The 15,698-nt window shown below is 55.2% G+C and overlaps 2 protein-coding genes across 11 annotated transcripts in view; one reads left to right on the top strand and one right to left on the bottom strand.

Moving 5' to 3' along the window:
- The first annotated feature begins 928 nt into the window (after nt 1–928).
- Nucleotides 929–3,563, top strand: Pafah1b3 (platelet activating factor acetylhydrolase 1b catalytic subunit 3). 3 transcript variants are annotated; one of them, XM_023704437.1, is made up of 6 exons: nt 929–1,121; nt 1,384–1,474; nt 1,673–1,762; nt 2,396–2,512; nt 2,591–2,713; nt 3,238–3,563. In XM_023704437.1, exons 1-6 carry the CDS (start codon nt 1,066–1,068, stop codon nt 3,523–3,525), a joined length of 765 nt encoding a protein of 254 aa, XP_023560205.1. In that variant the 5' UTR covers nt 929–1,065; the 3' UTR covers nt 3,526–3,563. The 3 variants fall into 3 exon arrangements, with proteins under 3 accessions (XP_023560205.1, XP_023560207.1, XP_023560206.1); XM_023704439.1 differs by having other exon boundaries at nt 929–1,236; XM_023704438.1 differs by having other exon boundaries at nt 930–1,218.
- Nucleotides 3,564–4,508: 945 nt separating this feature from the next.
- Nucleotides 4,509–15,698, bottom strand: part of Cic (capicua transcriptional repressor) — a 28,177-nt gene continuing 16,987 nt past the window's right edge. For 2 of the 8 annotated variants that reach the window (XM_012517615.2, XM_023704431.1), the window contains exons 3-21: nt 13,346–13,495; nt 13,027–13,258; nt 12,808–12,937; nt 12,540–12,722; nt 12,292–12,457; nt 11,255–11,457; nt 10,939–11,164; nt 10,448–10,551; nt 8,990–10,226; nt 8,712–8,899; nt 8,193–8,314; nt 7,935–8,101; nt 7,546–7,842; nt 7,122–7,447; nt 6,594–6,856; nt 6,341–6,495; nt 6,131–6,262; nt 5,588–5,719; nt 4,509–5,499 (exon numbers count right to left, since the gene is read on the bottom strand). In XM_012517615.2, coding sequence (XP_012373069.1) covers nt 5,132–5,499; nt 5,588–5,719; nt 6,131–6,262; nt 6,341–6,495; nt 6,594–6,856; nt 7,122–7,447; nt 7,546–7,842; nt 7,935–8,101; nt 8,193–8,314; nt 8,712–8,899; nt 8,990–10,226; nt 10,448–10,551; nt 10,939–11,164; nt 11,255–11,457; nt 12,292–12,457; nt 12,540–12,722; nt 12,808–12,937; nt 13,027–13,258; nt 13,346–13,495 — 4,781 coding nt within the window. In that variant the 3' untranslated portion in view covers nt 4,509–5,131. Of the gene's footprint in view, nt 5,500–5,587; nt 5,720–6,130; nt 6,263–6,340; nt 6,496–6,593; nt 6,857–7,121; nt 7,448–7,545; nt 7,843–7,934; nt 8,102–8,192; nt 8,315–8,711; nt 8,900–8,989; nt 10,227–10,447; nt 10,552–10,938; nt 11,165–11,254; nt 11,458–12,291; nt 12,458–12,539; nt 12,723–12,807; nt 12,938–13,026; nt 13,259–13,345; nt 13,496–15,395; nt 15,613–15,698 lie in introns of those variants that run through there. The other 6 variants (XM_004644372.2, XM_004644374.2, XM_023704434.1 and 3 more) reach the window with 6 other exon arrangements.

Genomic DNA, 15,698 nt, shown 5'->3' with positions numbered 1-15,698 from the left:
AAAAAAAAAAAAAAAAGACCAAATAGAGAGGAAAGTCCAACTTGAAGGTGGAGTTACAAGAAAACGACCAGGACATTTAGAGGCAAGTGAGTCCCTCACCTTGTCCTTCAGAACAGAGACCTGAGCATACATTGAAGTCTGAGATTAATCTAGAGCCGGGGCAGAAGTGCTACCCTACGTCACCTTGGCTGTTAATGTGGGTTTCAGAACCTAGACACCCAGTTGAAGTTGTTGCTTGGTCCTTGGGTTTAAAGAGGGGAGCAGAGGCCTGCAAGATGATCTGCAGGAGGGGTGCCAGGCTACCTAGCCCTAAACCCTAGAAGCATCTCCAATTACCTTTCTCTTTCTTCAACTTTTTCTACTTTCCATGCAGGCCTTGTGGTATCTTGAATTGACAAATGTGTAACTTAGATTTTATGTTACTAAAAAAAAAGAAAAAAGAAAGAAAGAAAGAAAAAGAAAAGACCCTGAGCTAGGCATGGTGGCATAGGCCCATAATTTTAGCATTCTCGAAGGTTAAGTCAGGAGAAACAAGTTTGAGCCAAACCTGGGCAACTTTCTGTCCCAAATAGAAATAAAAAGGGGTAGGGATGTCAGTGAGAAAAGACCCTGGGTTCATTCCCCAACAAGGCAACAACAAAAACTGGTGTTTTGAGGAAAGGAAGCAGAAGAAATAGATTCCCTAAAACATTGGCGCCACTTTGGAGTATCTATTTAAAAGTAGGTCTCTAATTTTTACATTTTGCCCAGTTCCTTTTCTGTCCCCCACATCAATAGAAAATGGGACAGCCCCCACCGCCACACCAGGTGTATATAAGCCACCCCTCGAGGGATCCAAGAATGAACTCGTCCACTAGCTCTCTTCCCCTCCACCACCACGTGTATGGGGCACACCCTCCCACAATAGGGGTCTCTTCCACACTTTTCTCTCCCTACCGCGAATAGTTTCTTCCTACAAAGAACAGCGGTAGATTTTTCCTGCCCACTCTTGGCTTTTCAGGTGGATGGACCCTCCCCGCGACGCTACTGGGTGGTTTGTCCCTCCTCCCCCGCCACAGGCGCTGGATGGTTTCGCCTGCCCCGTCTACAGTCCAGAGTGCTCTAGCCGCCGCGGTCGGAGTGTGAGGCCTGGGCGGGAAGCGGCGGACGAACCCACTGCGTGGCCGTCTTGGGGGAAGAGAGGGTTCTCAATAATTCCTCTTCCCCTCCTAAGCGAAGGTTTCTGCCCCTGGAGAGGTGGGGGTGCCCTGTATCGGCCTTCGCCCTTCGGGAGAGTGGGCGCGCCGGGACGGCCCATTGTTGTCCGGAGGGGTAGGAGTGGGCGTGGCGGAGCCTCCGCCTGCGGGATCACTCCCGGGCGGACCTTACTAACTGCTCCCGCAGGAGCTGCGACGCCAAGATGAGCGGAGAGAATCCAGCCAGCAAGCCCACGCCGGTGCCGGACGTGCAGGGCGACGGGCGATGGATGTCTCTGGTAGGCGATCGTGCCCGCGGTACTTTAGAGGTCGGCTACCGGAGTGTGGGGTGGAGGAGGTCAAAAGATCTGTGATTCTCACTATCTGGCTGGGTAGCTGAGGGCAACTGGGGTCGTGCAGCCTGAGAAAGCGAGACAGTAGGGGGCACGGAGTACGTGCCATTAGCTGTCGTACATACCCTTCGTGCGTCCCCGCAGCATCATCGATTCGTGGCGGACAGCAAAGACAAGGAACCTGAAGTCGTTTTCATTGGGGACTCCTTGGTCCAACTAATGCACCAGTGCGAGGTGAGACCCATCATCCCCTTCTGCTTCACGGGGCCTATGCCCTGAATGACACCTAGGGCCCAGAACCCAGGGCGGACCGAATGTGGGGTACTCGAAATGGCCCGAGGCAGCTGAGCACTGAGCATCGCTGTAAGTGTAACATTCTGCTAACAAGGAAATGTCTGCCCAGAGTTTGTCAGACTTAAAATGCAGCTTTCTTGCAAGGAAATTACTTAGGGCGAGGCCCTTTATTGTTTGCTTAAAGTGGACTACAGCCCTGTTGGGTTTATACAAAGTGAAGGTCGACTGTAATGGTGCTCCACAAAGAAGGCTCAGTCATACTGTCTTTCCGCTAAGCAACGTTCATCGTCTGGCATAAAGATTTTTCTCACAATAAAATTCAGCCATAATGCTATTATTGGCTACGTGGCTCAAGCAAACTGATTTCCATAAAATGAGCCTTGCTTCTAGTTAGCCAGACTGTAGTAGATTACCATTAAGAAGTTGCCTGGTACTGGGGTTTGGTCAAGGTGAGATTTAACCAAACAGCTTCTATAAAGCAAGGCTTTGTCATAATAGTATTTGAGTAAAGCCTGGACAGGGGGTGGTGGTCCATGATGAGGATGCCCATGTGCCCACACTTCTTGCCTACAGATCTGGCGAGAGCTCTTCTCCCCTTTGCATGCGCTTAACTTTGGCATTGGTGGTGACAGTACACAGCATGTACTGTGGCGGCTGGAGAATGGAGAGCTCGAACACATCCGGCCCAAGGTGAGTGGGACTTGAATGGGGAGTTAAAGCACCTTCTGCCTGCCACCTCACTGCTTCACTGTTCTCCTCTTTCCACAGATTGTGGTGGTGTGGGTGGGCACCAACAACCACGGACACACAGCAGAGCAGGTGACGGGTGGCATTAAGGCCATTGTGCAACTGGTGAACCAGCGACAGCCGCAAGCTCGGGTCGTGGTGCTGGTGAGAGCTCAGGAGGATGGGAAGGGAACAATGGCAGTGCTTGGGGATCTCCTAGATGTAGCCCAGCTGACACAGTTCTTGCAAGTTTTCATAGTGCAAAGGCTTTCAAACAAAATTTCATGTGGTAGCTTGCTACACCCAAGAGTAGCTGTGCTTGAAGATGTGTTTGGAGGCCATTTAGCCCCTTTTGTTCAAGGGGCTGCTCAAAGTTGTGGAGAGTTTGAACCCTCACCCTAAAAAGAAACAAAAAACTGATTATGTAGGCAAAAGTCTTGGCAGACATTTGTAGGGTGTAATTTGGCTGAGACATTTCCTCCTTGGGGGCACTGCCGTGTTAACATTTTTATACTTGGGAAGTATCACTGGCTGGCAAGCAGCTCGTGCTGGAACGTGATGTCAGGAACTGTCCTGCCTTCCCTGCTTTTCCATCCCTAGTGTAATTTGCAGCTGGGAATGGACAACTTGGCACAGAGCATAGCCAGATGCTGGTAGCACATCTTAAGACTCTTCCTCTTGCTCCTTAGGGCCTGCTTCCAAGGGGCCAGCACCCAAACCCACTTCGGGAGAAGAACCGACAGGTAAACGAGCTCATACGGGCAGCACTGGCAGGCCATCCACGGGCCCACTTCCTAGATGCTGACCCTGGCTTTGTGCACTCTGATGGTACCATAAGCCATCATGACATGTATGATTATCTTCACCTGAGCCGCCTGGGCTATACACCTGTCTGCCGGGCCCTGCACTCACTACTTCTGCGCCTGCTGGCCCAAGACCAAGGCCAGAGTGTCCCTCTGCCAGAGCCCACACCCTAAGCATACTGCCTTCCTACATTAAATTCTCTTTCTTCAGTCCTGTGTTTACTGCTTTGTGGCCAAGCCGGTCTGGGTAGCACCACCAGCTGCTCAGTGACATGGAACCTTACAGGGTACTTCTATTTCTTCTAACAGGCATCACCAGTCCATCAAGACACTGGTGAATTTCCACTATCACAAGTGTCCGGGGCTGGGGAGATGGCTCAGTGGAATAGGCACTTCCCTGGCAAGTGCAAGGGCCTGAGTTCAATCCCCGGTTCTGGGAAAAAAAAAAAAAAAAAAAAAACAAGTGTCCTTTGGGCAGATGCTACCATCAAGAAACACTGGGTGAAACCAGTTTGCCAGCATTACCTTGTTAGGACCAAGGTCAAGCAGGAATCCTGGGAACATACTCAAAAGCACTATGAGCTGTTCCTACAGTCTGCATGTTACCCTGGCTGGAACCATCCTTAGCTTAGATGCCATTCCTCTGGAGGCCTCCAGACCCTTCTATTCCCGTTAGTGATCTCTCAGCATTGGATGCCATTGTCTTAGGAGGGCACTATATCCAGAGGCTAAGTGGGAGGGAGTGAATCCCCTAGAGGTTGTATGCTGACTCAGGCCATGTGGGGGCAGTAGGGGTCACTCAGGATGACCCAGTATTCTGGGTGGACTGGCCTTAAGTACTGCCCTAGGCTAGGACCTCTTGGGAGCTCTCTAGAGTAAAACTGATTCCAGAACAGATAAAGGTGAGCTGCCCTTCTCAAACCACTCAGTTGCCTCAGGCATTCCCCAGGCTCAAACATGTTGAATGGCTAAGAGCAGTAGGCATACAATGGTTCCATGAGCACAGAACTTCACAAGTGAGAGGTTGCCTTGTCCACAAGGGCAGGGGCCCTGGCCCCCAGGGTCTCTGCTGTTTACTCTGAGGCCTGATGCCGGTACTGCTCTACAGCCATGTGAGCTGGGGCTAGGATCCCCCACTTCGGAAAAAGCCACACAGATGTGTTAAACAGCTTTAATCGCGTCATTGCTGCTTCTCGGCACAGTAAGAAATATTGCACATGATCAACATGTTTTGTTCTGGGAATGGGGCAAGGGCAGGGGGAATTACCTTCTTAGAAAGTACAACCCAAGTTGGGAGGGCAGAGGGATAGGGAGAGAACCCTCCCTATGCCTGTGGCAAAAGTGCAGGAGCCCCACCCCCAAACTAACCTGAGTCCAGCCCCTCTGGGGAAAAACGGGGTTCATGAACTCCCCCTACTCCACAGGCACCTCCCTGTGGCCCAAGGCCCACGCTACCTTCCAGCTTGCAGCCCTCACAGGAGCCATTTTGCATAAAGTACAAGTGAAAAGCTCTGAAGGTCTCACTCCAGGTTATGCACAGGGGCTCAGTGGAGAGAGACTGCCTTTGCTTCTCCTCAGCTGCCCCCCAGCACAGGGAGGGAACTGGGGGAGGGAGTATATACAAGAGGAGCAGGCCTCATTCCGCCCCAAGCTGGAAAGGACGAAATGGCTTCATTGGGGAGGAAGTAACCACCCTGGTGCCCCCCCTTCCTGCCACCTACATACTGTCCATGTCCTGAGGGGGGTACTGTGGGCCCTGGGATCTTCTCAGAAGGGCCCCTCACCTACTTGTGGCAGCTGTGGAAGGGCCCGAGGGTGGAGAAGATGGCTGGGGGACCCCTTCCCAACCAGGCTGTCCAGGTCCTGGCTCTGGAGGTGGAGGCAGTGGTGGGGCAGCCTGGGCTGTGCCAGAGTCCGAGCTAGGTAACGTGGGGTCAGGGCCTCCAGCAGGGCTGGGTGTAGGAGCAGGAGTAGCAGCAGTGCCAGCTGGGGGCGGTCCGGGGAGGGGTGGCTCAGCTCCAGGGGGCTGCTCCGTGGGAGTGGCTGCCTGCATGATCTTCTGGCGCACCTCTCGGATCTTCAACTGCAGACAAACCTTAGACGGGAAGATGTCTGCATAGCGGGCCTGGAAGGCTGCTGTGGCCTGGGCTGAAGACAGAAAAAAGTGGGGAGAGCAGGATGAGATATGTAGACAAGTCCCATTCAAGTGACCTCCAAGAGTCTAAGATACACTCACCCGATGGGAAGAAGCCATGGTCCTGGAAGAGCTGCATGACCAGGGCCCGACGCTGGTCCAGGGTGCGCCGCAGGGAGGAATATGGCACCTTTTCATATTCCAGCTCACCTAACACATCCTCAGCCTCTGTCCCTTCGGGGAAAAGGGAGCAGGGTTAAGTCAACAGCAGCATGGGCATAAGGCATGCCTACAATCCCAGGGCTTGAGAGGCTGACACAGGAGGAATGCCAGAGTCTGAGGCCAGCCTAGGGTACACACTGAGGCCTGAATTACATAGCAAGATCCTGTCTCAAGGCGACAAAAAGAAAAAGACTACAGCAGCAGCCTAAGCCTCCCTGCCATCACCTGAGTACCCACTCAGGTCCTCTTGATTCTATTTTGCAGAGTAAGGGAACCAGCACTATCATGTGGCAACTCACCTACCTGATGAATCCAGAACTCACTCTTGCTTGCTATTCTTTGCACCACCCACTTGTTGTTCCCACAATGCTCTCCCCAAAACCCCTCCTCTTGCAGGCCCTAGGATCCCTACAGTGCTTGCACCTGTACGGTCAAAGGTGAAGATGTCCCCTTCGCACTTGGCACTCTTGGGGGTGTTGGGCTCTGAGCTGCAGCTAGAACGTCTCCTCATCTTGCGCTTGGGTGAGGTAGGGTCCTCTGGGGCTGAGTCCAGGTCTGGCCAAACAGAAACACACTCAGTAGAGGTAGCCCAATGCTGTTCTCCCACCCACCCAAGAGCCAGTAATCGCCTACCCGTGGAGTTCTTCCTCTTTTTGCGGTAAGAGCCCAGGATGGCCCGAGGCGAGGTGGCCAGAGACTGTAGGGTGGGTGACGGCAGCACTTCCTCTGGCCGAAACTCAGGCAGCTCAGCAAAGCGTTCTTCGAAGTCCACCTCTGACAGGACCCTGCTGGAAGGCCGGCAGGGTACCTCCTCTGCCTCAGCCTACAGCTGCCCCCTCTCCCAACAGCCCCACACCCTCTGCCAAGGCCCCTAGCCCCTGCTCACTTGTCCACAGAGTCAAATGTCTTCTTCAGGGGTGGGGGCCGCACCTTCACCTTCTTGCCAGTACTAGCAGCCTCCTTGCGCTCAGGTGTGTCCCCGGCTGCCCTCCCACTGCTGCCTTCACTGCTGCTGCTGCTGCTGCTGCTACCACCTGGGGCTGGGGCTGGAGCTGGGGCTGGACTGGGAGGAGTGGGAGGCTCCCCACGGCTCTCCAGGCCCATTCCAGGGACACGCCAGTCTGAGGATGAGCTGGAGAATTTGCTGGCCTGAGAGACAAGCAGGGAGAAGAGAACTGGCTGACCCACTGGGGCAACATCCAGAAGCAAATGAATTAAGGACAACTCAACATATAAACCCTTAGAGAAGACCCAGTCCCATGGCTTCAGGAAGGCCAGAACTGGACCCCAGGTGGAAGGAATACAACAGGGAGGGAGGACACACAAAGACATGAAAGGAGGAGCAAAACAGAAGGACAGTGGGCCACCCACAGCTGAGCACCAGGGGGAGCCCCAGGACCTGCTGGCCACTCACCATGCTGTCAGGACCCTTGGTACCAGTCCGTTCCTCGGCAGGCAGGGGTGGTGGGGGACTGCTCCGGGCTGTGGGAGGCCAGGTCTCTGGGGGAGGAGGAGGAGCTGGAGGTGTAGGCTGTCCCTCGAGCTCAGTATCTGGGACAGTTGGCTCTCGGGCTGGACCAGGCTCCAGAGGCTGCCGGGTAACAGGTCCAGGCCGCCCAGTGGCACCTGCCTCAAAGGAGCCTACAGGAATGCTGGCAATGGCTGCCTTCACTTTTTGGGGGGCCTTTGGGCTGGGCCGCTGGGCCTTGGGGGCCACTAAGCTGTACGTCATGGAGCCTGCTGGTAGGGGAAAAGAAAAAAAATCTGTTGAGTTAGGCCAAATGGAGAACATTACCCACATCCAATACACTCTTCCTTGCGTTGGTCTGGTAACTCACCTGTGGCACTAGGGAAAGGGCTGGTGGGGGCTGGGGTGGCAGTAGCAGGGACTGGTGGGCCCTTGGGCAGAATGGTAGTAGCGGCAGGTGGGGTGGTGCTGGTGGCCACAGTATAGACCAGGCTTGGAGGTGCCTGGGATGGCTGGGCCACTGGTGCTGAGGAGGTGGGTGCAGGGCTGCCTGGGTAAAATGCTGTTATGACAGGACCTCCTGGGGCTGTGCAAGCAGGAGGCAGTTGGGGACTGGGCACAGGTGACACGCCCACCTGGCCAGGAGCCAGGAGTGGAGCTTGACCTGCTGAGAGACAGAAAAGGAGAAGCAAGGTACTGAATTAGGCACTGGCCTGTCTCAGCTAAGTCCCCAGTGCTCCCTGCCAAGCTGCCCCTCACCTGAGAGCAGGGGCTGCACAAATGCCGGTCCGCTGGGCCCCAGTGAAGTGAAGCCTAGAGCTACAGAACTTGTGGGCCCATAGGAGGTAACCGTTCCAGCCTGGCTGGATGCAGGGCTGGTGCCCAGAGGCAGCGTGTGCCCACCTGCTGACTGCACGTAGGTGATTCTGCCAGAGGAATGAAGAGTGAAATGAGCTGGCCTACCCCATCCCGCCCAACCCTGACCCTCCACTCTGAGAAGTGCTCAACTGAGCTCACCTGGTGGAAGAGGGCAACAGGACCTTCTGAGGCTGTGAGGTGGGTCCAGGGAGGGTGGCTGGGCTCAAGGGTGGCACCAGGCCACTCGGTGTGCTCACAGGCACAGGAGTCAGCTGGATGATCTGTGGGTTAAAGTACCCATGGGATAGAGTGAGCTGGGACCCTTAAGCAAAAGGACTGAGACCTAGGTAGGACACTATGCAAAAACGTCGCAGAATTCGAGGTTAAGACATAACATGACAGGGCCAGGGATACAGCTCTGAGGCAAAGGGCCAGCCTGGCAAGTGCAAGGCCCTGACTTCGATGCCCAGTTCCAAAAAAAAAAAACACAAGACAGATGACAAGAGATGAGGACGCAGAAAAATAAGGTATAGACTTAAAACAGCAGGATACACAGATGTCATGGAAGATGCCAAGACAGAGCTTCCAGGAAGAGAAAAAAAGTTACTGAGGTGAAGACAAGAAACATGCAGAGAAGGAAGTGAAAAGTGGGGCCAAAGTCAATATATATGCCCTTACCTTGCTGGGTGGCTGGGCACCATTCTGCACAGGTACTGAGAAGGGCGGGCTCACCAAGGGCAGCGGCTGGCCAGCCCCCCCACTCCGAACTGACATGCTAGGAGTAGCCAGGGGCACTAGTACTTTCCCAGGTAGCAGCTGGGCAGAACCACCTGGGGGTGGGGCCTGCACGGGAGAAACTGACTGGGCTGGAAGTTACAGAGGCAAGAAAGGAGAGTTACAATGAAGCCAAACAAGCCTACTACCCCAATCCTTGTGCTGCCTGGCCCATGCCTCACCTTTAGGGGGTGGGGCAGAGGGTACCGACTGCAAGATGGGAATGCCAGGAGTGGGTGCGGTGGCAGCCAGGACCTTGCCGTTGGTGGAGGTGCCCGGTGGGAGGGTAAAACGGATGCTGGTGGTAGGTGCAGGGCCGCTGGGAGCCACTGCCTTGGTCCCAGGGGCTGCTGCAGGGGCAGGTGCCACTTGAAGCTGCTGGGGCAGCGTGGGCAGAATGTACTGTACCTGGGTGATTCCCCCAGCCTTGCCCAGGGCACCTGATTGCAAGATGCCCAGAGGTACTGGCCCATTTGGGCCACCTCCAGAACCTGCTCCTGAGCCTGCAGTGGTACCACTACTAGGGGCCCCTTGAGCAATAAACTGAACAGCAGGGGGTGCAGGGGTCCCATAGCCTGGGGTTCCTACCAGCAGGTTGGTGACAGTGGCAGGTGCCTTCCCCACAGTGCCCAACAGGGGCCCAGCCACCAAGTGTGGGGCTGGTGAGGTGGCTGCTGACTTTTTGTCCGAATATACTAAACTGACACCCAGTGGGGAGCCCCCAGGTACCCGAGACCCAGCACCCATTTCAGTCCTGGCACCTGCTGGGTCATTTGAAGATGCCTCACTCCTGCCTGACGTGGGAAAGGGCTTAGAAGCAATGGGCACGGGAGTGCTGCTGACAGGCCGCACTACGTTGGTGACCATGGTGGCAGCAGGGCGGGACAGAGGGGCTGCTGGGGCCCCATAGGCCAGTGATGGGGTTGGGGTCGAGGGTACTCGGGCCCCACTGCCCTCCCGCTCCTCCTTGTTTGAGGGCAGGACTAAAGTCTGCAGAATGTTTCCTCCCCCACTGGGAGGTGCTGAAATGACTGAGGGACCTGGTGGTTCCAAGCCCCCAACACTTTCAGGTCTCTTGCGCCGGAAGGTGGCAGGATCCGTTGGGAGAAAGCGAGTGACCTTGGAAGGTGTTGCTGGGCCTCCAGCCCCAGGGAGTGGAGGCCGAAGTGGGCCTGCTGCACTGCCCTGACCAGTCTCCTGGGCTTTGAAGGTTCCAGAGCCCAGTGAGAAGGAAGCGGCTACTGAGGTTGAGGCAGCAAGTGAGGACGAAGAGGAGGAAGATGGGGTGGAGCCATAACTTTTGCTAAAGGCTGCTGATGCAGGTGGATCTGGGGGCCCTGGGGGCTCAGGGTCTAGTGTTGGACGGCAGTGAGTAAAGGAAGAACGGATCACAGGTGAGAACACCTTACGGCCAAAGCCCTGGGTGAAAGGAAGAAAGAGACACAAGTCAGGGAAGTGTAAGCACCCTGACACTCACCCCCCATACCCCTGACAGCCAAAGGTCTTGACTTGGCCAACTATGATGCAACTCACCACAACCCAAATAATTTTCTCTCCAGAGGCCACACACACACACATGAACATTTTCCCCTCCTGGGTTTATGATGGGATAGCATGGGTGACCCAGTGCCAAGCCTTACCTTGTTGCCCTCTGGGTCCTCCCCAGAGCTGTCTCCACTCTCACTATCAGTCACCCGCTCCTTACACTTGAGATCAATATCAGTGGTACCAAAGCCATCATCAGCTGAGGAAAAAGAGGAATACTGTGGGACAAAAGCCGAGTGCACGACTACCCAGGAGGGAAGTCTGGAACCTGGACTCTGGTCTCAGCTCTGCCCCATACAAGCAGTGAGTGCCACAAGAGGCTCGTACTGAGCACAATGCAGGAGTCTAAGTGCACCTGGGTAACAGTATCTATCATTGGGCTAATAGCGTTCCTGTCCTGCCTACGGCCTCAGAGATTCCTGGAGGGCAGGGCTGAGTCTATTCACAGGACCAGAACTGATGGCATGTAGTCATAAGCATACATGAACAAAAATTTAAAAAAGGATCCTAGCAGTCTGGGTTCTCTCCATTCTCTATGGTTTAGCCTGCTGGTGCCCAGCAGGATTCTGGGCCTTGCACTGCTCACCGATAACATCATCATCCCCTTCTTCTTCACAGATGACCATGCGTTCCTCATCACTGGTCATGTCCTCACTGGCTGCACGCTGGGAACGAGAGGCTCGGGTGGGCAGCAGTGGGGTTCGTCCACTGGCTGCCAAGGTACCTCCCTCACTGGGAGTTGCAAAGGGGCCTGAAGTGCCATACTGGGTGGAAGGCTTTGGGCCAGAGTATGACGTAGGGCCAGACACCATCTGCAGGACAGGTGGAAAGAAGGTTCAGCCAGCTCTTTTGCCTCCAGCAAGCCCTCCCTGCCCACCCCCCTGGTGGCCTGCACCCCGAACCTGAGTCAGTTCTTGTAATGCCTGGCTGTCTACTTCCCCACCATCCAGGCTGTGTACCCCACTGTGGGAAAAGGCTCGGGGCCGGGCTGAGCCAGGTCCCCCGACTGCGTGCAGCCGTTCTGCTCCACAGGAGCCACTCCCCGGAGCCTTGGTGTCTGAGCTCAAGAGTGTCTGGGCTGCAACGGACAGGAGCTCAGAGGACACTGTAAAGCAGAGGGAGAATGGCTGTCGCAGGATCATGAATCCTCTTACCAGCACTGGACTGGCCAAACCACTCACAAATATTTCTAGGCACTGTGGAGAAGGAAGCATAGAATTCTTGAGCCACCCGGTTTAGTTGGAAAAACATCTCCAGCCAGCCCAGAATCTCCCTCTGGCTGGTTCTTGTCCTCTGGGGCTGTAAGAAACAAGCCCAATCCCTGGGAAGCTGACCTTCTGAGAGTGAGCACAAGCCTGAAAATTAGCCCCTGTGACTCTGTCTAGTAAACCACTGGCCTATTTAAGCCTTGTATCATCTGAGAGACAACGTACCCATGTTCAGAGTTGGACAGCCATATCCATAGGTTCAAACCAGAACCCCAGAACACTGCCAGGGGCCTCAGACACTCATTTAGTAGAAGCAGCCCATTAGGGCACTGTGAGCTGCAGCAGTTCCAACCATGGTCTTATGAACCAACCAAAATGGGGTTTATATTCTAGCGGGACTTATTTGGTTGTGACCCTAAACAAGTGATTTTGCCTCTCTGACCCTGTTTCCTCATCTGAAAATAGGTGTGGCTTTGAGCATGAGTAAATACATACTCCACCATGGTTTGTAGCATGTATAGCTGCACAATAAACGTATATTTTTGTCTAGGAATCTCATCTCCCTGTATTTCCCCCGCTCCTTCACATAAAGCAATTGCCAGTTCTTTATAGTTTAGCATACTCAAAAGGAAAAAAACAACTGCTACGGCAGGGTGTAAGCAAGCAATGGGGTAGCTGGCAGCTCTCAGGGAGAGAGGTGGCAGGATGGGAGAGCCAAGGGGCTGACTAACCCCCAGGGGCAGCGGCAGTGCCCGTCTCCGACATGCTCCGCTCCCGCGTCTCCTTGTGCCCTCCTGCCAGCCCCAGGCTTGTGGGCTTGGCCTCTGAGCTGGACTTCTTTCGGTCCTTGTTGCACCACTTCCAATCTGGGTGGGCCTTGAAGTGGGCCTCCTTCACCTGGCAGGAGAGGGCAGGGCGACCCTTCACTCACCCACCCCACCAGAGGAAATAAAGAGGAGTCAAAAAGAGGAGAAATTACCTGGAAGGCCAGGTCATGGTATTTCTGCTTCTCTTTGGGCCCCAGGGCATACCACCACTCGCCCAGGATCTTGCTGACAGTCCGATTGTCCTGGTTAGGGTGACGCTGGTGGACCAGGGCCCGGTGCCGCTTACTGAAGATCATGAAAGCATTCATGGGTCGCCGGATATGGTCCTTCTCTCGCTGCAGTAAATACAGCCAAGAGCAGGAGTTAGGATTAGCCTTAGGTGGTCATAGTGAGAACAAGGGACTAGTGAAGAGGAGGCACCTTATTGGGGCTCCGTCCATCCTTCTCAGAAGACGAATCCCTTTCCTTAGGCAGGGCACTGAGTGACTGGGTCCGACGTTTTCCAGGTGGCAGAGGCAACTGGATCTCAGGAGACATGATGGAAAGAAAGCTGTGGGGAGAGAAGCAACAGGAAAAGTGAGGACCATGACTCTGGCCACTTCCTTCCCTCCAACCTGTCCTAGGCCTCAAAGCACTCACGCATCATCATGGTCGCTCTCTGTCTCACTATCCAGCCGGGGTTCTCCTGGGGGCCCAGGGGCCTCCTCCTCAGTAGTAGTAGGACCTTTACCAGGTTCCACAACTCCCAAAGTATGTGGGGGTCCAGGCCCTGGACTCTCAGGGCATGTGGCTCCAGGGGGCCGTCCAGGGTCAGTACTCCCTGTCCCTCCTTGTGGCTGCTCATGAGCAACAGCTGCCGACTCAGCAGGTTCTAAGGGCAAAGAAGTGCATCAGAGGGCTCCTGGGCCACTGACCCCCCGCAACCTCCTGGTCTCCCGGAAGCCCACCGCCAGCTCACCTTTGCTCTGGTTGGAAGCCACAGGGTGGCTGGCAGGTTGTTGGGCCTCACTGGGCTGCACAGAGGGGTCTGGCTGGCTGGGTGCCAGGAAGGGAACTAAGGAATGCCAGGGAAACACAGCCACAGAGCGAGGTTCCACATTCGTCCACACTGTGGGAAGGAGCCACGAGAGCTAGGTGAGCACACAGGAGAGCTTGGCCCTGACCGCCAAACAGAAATTCTTCCCCCCCCCCCAAAGACTCTTTCTTCACACCCCCTTATCCCCACCCCAGAGCCTCATGGATGAGTTGTTAGATGTCATTCAAGAAAAACTCCCTGAAAGATCTCTACATGTATATTAATTAAAACACATACAACCTCCACTAACCCTACCAGGAACCAGGCCAAAGGAATGACTAACTCCTGCCACAAAACAGGTCACACTCAGCTGCCATTCCACACTCCCGGCCCCTCAAGACTTCCACCAAGTCAGAGACCCCCCACTCCCCAGTCACATCACATTCCCAGCACCCATGTTACCATCTGACACATACCCTTACCTTGGCCTCACACTCCCTTTCCCAAGGCCAATGAGCCTATCTCTCCTCCCTCCAATTCTTCATCTATTCCCCATGGCTCCCCTGGTACTGAAGATCCACCTTGCCTTTCTTCCTTGCCTTTCTTCCCCTGGTATACCTGCCCTTTCTGACTAGAAACCACATGGCACCAATGACTCTCCCCCCTCTGTCCCATAAAGAATCCACTGCTCATAAAAAGGCTCCCAGCTTCCCTCCTAAAACCCTGAGCTTATTCTTCAAGCCAGTGTCGAACCAGCCTCCCTGCCTAGAAAGAGGCAAGGGTGTGGTAAACGCCTCAGAAGAAAAGGTATAGACAATGGGGCAAAGAAAGAACTGTTACAAGGCTCTGCCCACAGAAGGCAAAAGTGGCAGGTGTTTCCTTGAGGCTGTGCACAGGAAAAGTTTCCTCACCAGGGGACCATTCCACATGCAACCTTCAGCCCCCAAAGCTCAAAGACAGGAGGGCAACTCCTACACTGGGACCCATCCCTGTTGGACCTCTAGGGCGGGCCTAGCCTGGGAGTGGGCTTCCCCTGCCACTGCCCAGCTCAGCAGGGGAAGTGGAACCAGCAGAGCAGAGGCCCCTGCTTGGGGGAAGACAAATGACAACGGGAAAGGAGGGAAACGCCCTAGCACTGGTATCCATCATCCCAGGCCTTCCCCTGATCCAGACCAACCTGACCTGAGGTGACCCACACACACCCCCAATGCCCTCAGAAGCCTAGACTAGGTGAGCTCTGGGCACACAACTAGCCTCAAGACCTGATTATGAGGAAGGAAAAGTAATCCTCAAGGAAACTGAACAGGGATCAGGATGAACAGCTCTGGAGGGCACTTTGTGTAATAATTCTGTCCTGTATCCCTGGAGGCACAAAGCAATCTCTGCAGGGCCCTCCAACACGGTAAGAGCCCCCAGGGACCTGGACCTGCTCCTCTCTCACAAAGATCTTTCCACCAGGGCCCCTTGTGTCCCGAGAAGTGGAGAAGCAAGGCCCAGCAGGCATCAGGGACAGTTCTTTAGTCCTGTCCCCTCCCTAGTGTACTACCTTGCAGGTGTCTGGCTCTTTCTCAGCAACGCACACTGTAAGTACCCAGCCCGTAGTCTTGTTTTGAGCAGCAGTGCCTCACTCACTTCCTGAGCCGTTCTTAGCCCTGTACTCAATCAGAGCCCCCTCCCCACCTCAATTCCATACCTTCCACCACCTAGAGACTGCATCTATTCTACTGCATGCTCCAAAGCCAGTTTATCTACACATCTCGCCTCTGATACAAGGGACTTGCTCCAACCCATCCCTCAAACACAACACCTATCCCTTCATAATCCCCACTCCCATCACTCAGCTACACTCCCACCTGCCACCACCAGCCAGCTGGGCTCTGTAACTTTCCCCTTTACTCTGTCTCTATCCTTACTACAACCCCATCACCGTTACACCGCGCATAGCACCCCGATATCCTGACCCCTAGAGTCCCAGAGCCCAGGCGCTACTAACCGAACATGCCGAGACCACGGGAGGCCGCGCCGGACGCGGGCATCAGGGGCCTGTGGGCCGAATACATGGTCCGGCGCGGAGGGGGCCCGATAGGGGCTCACACCTCCGAGGTGGCTGACACCGCTCCGCCCGCAGCGAGCTCCTCAGCCGTTGCTGCTTGGGCCCGGGGGGAGCTGAAGGCCGTCGCCGCATGCCCACCCCCCCCACCCGCCGCCCCCTTCAGGCCGCCCCACACGGGGGTCTCCCCCGGGCGCGCCTGCGCACAGCGCCGCCTGCCTCCCGCCGCCCAGGGGGCGGGGGAGG

This window comes from Octodon degus, unplaced genomic scaffold (genome assembly GCF_000260255.1).
Source record: "Octodon degus isolate 3935 unplaced genomic scaffold, OctDeg1.0 scaffold00197, whole genome shotgun sequence".
NCBI classification, from domain to species: Eukaryota; Metazoa; Chordata; class Mammalia; order Rodentia; family Octodontidae; genus Octodon; species Octodon degus.
This window is presented reverse-complemented; position numbering and strand designations above follow the sequence as displayed.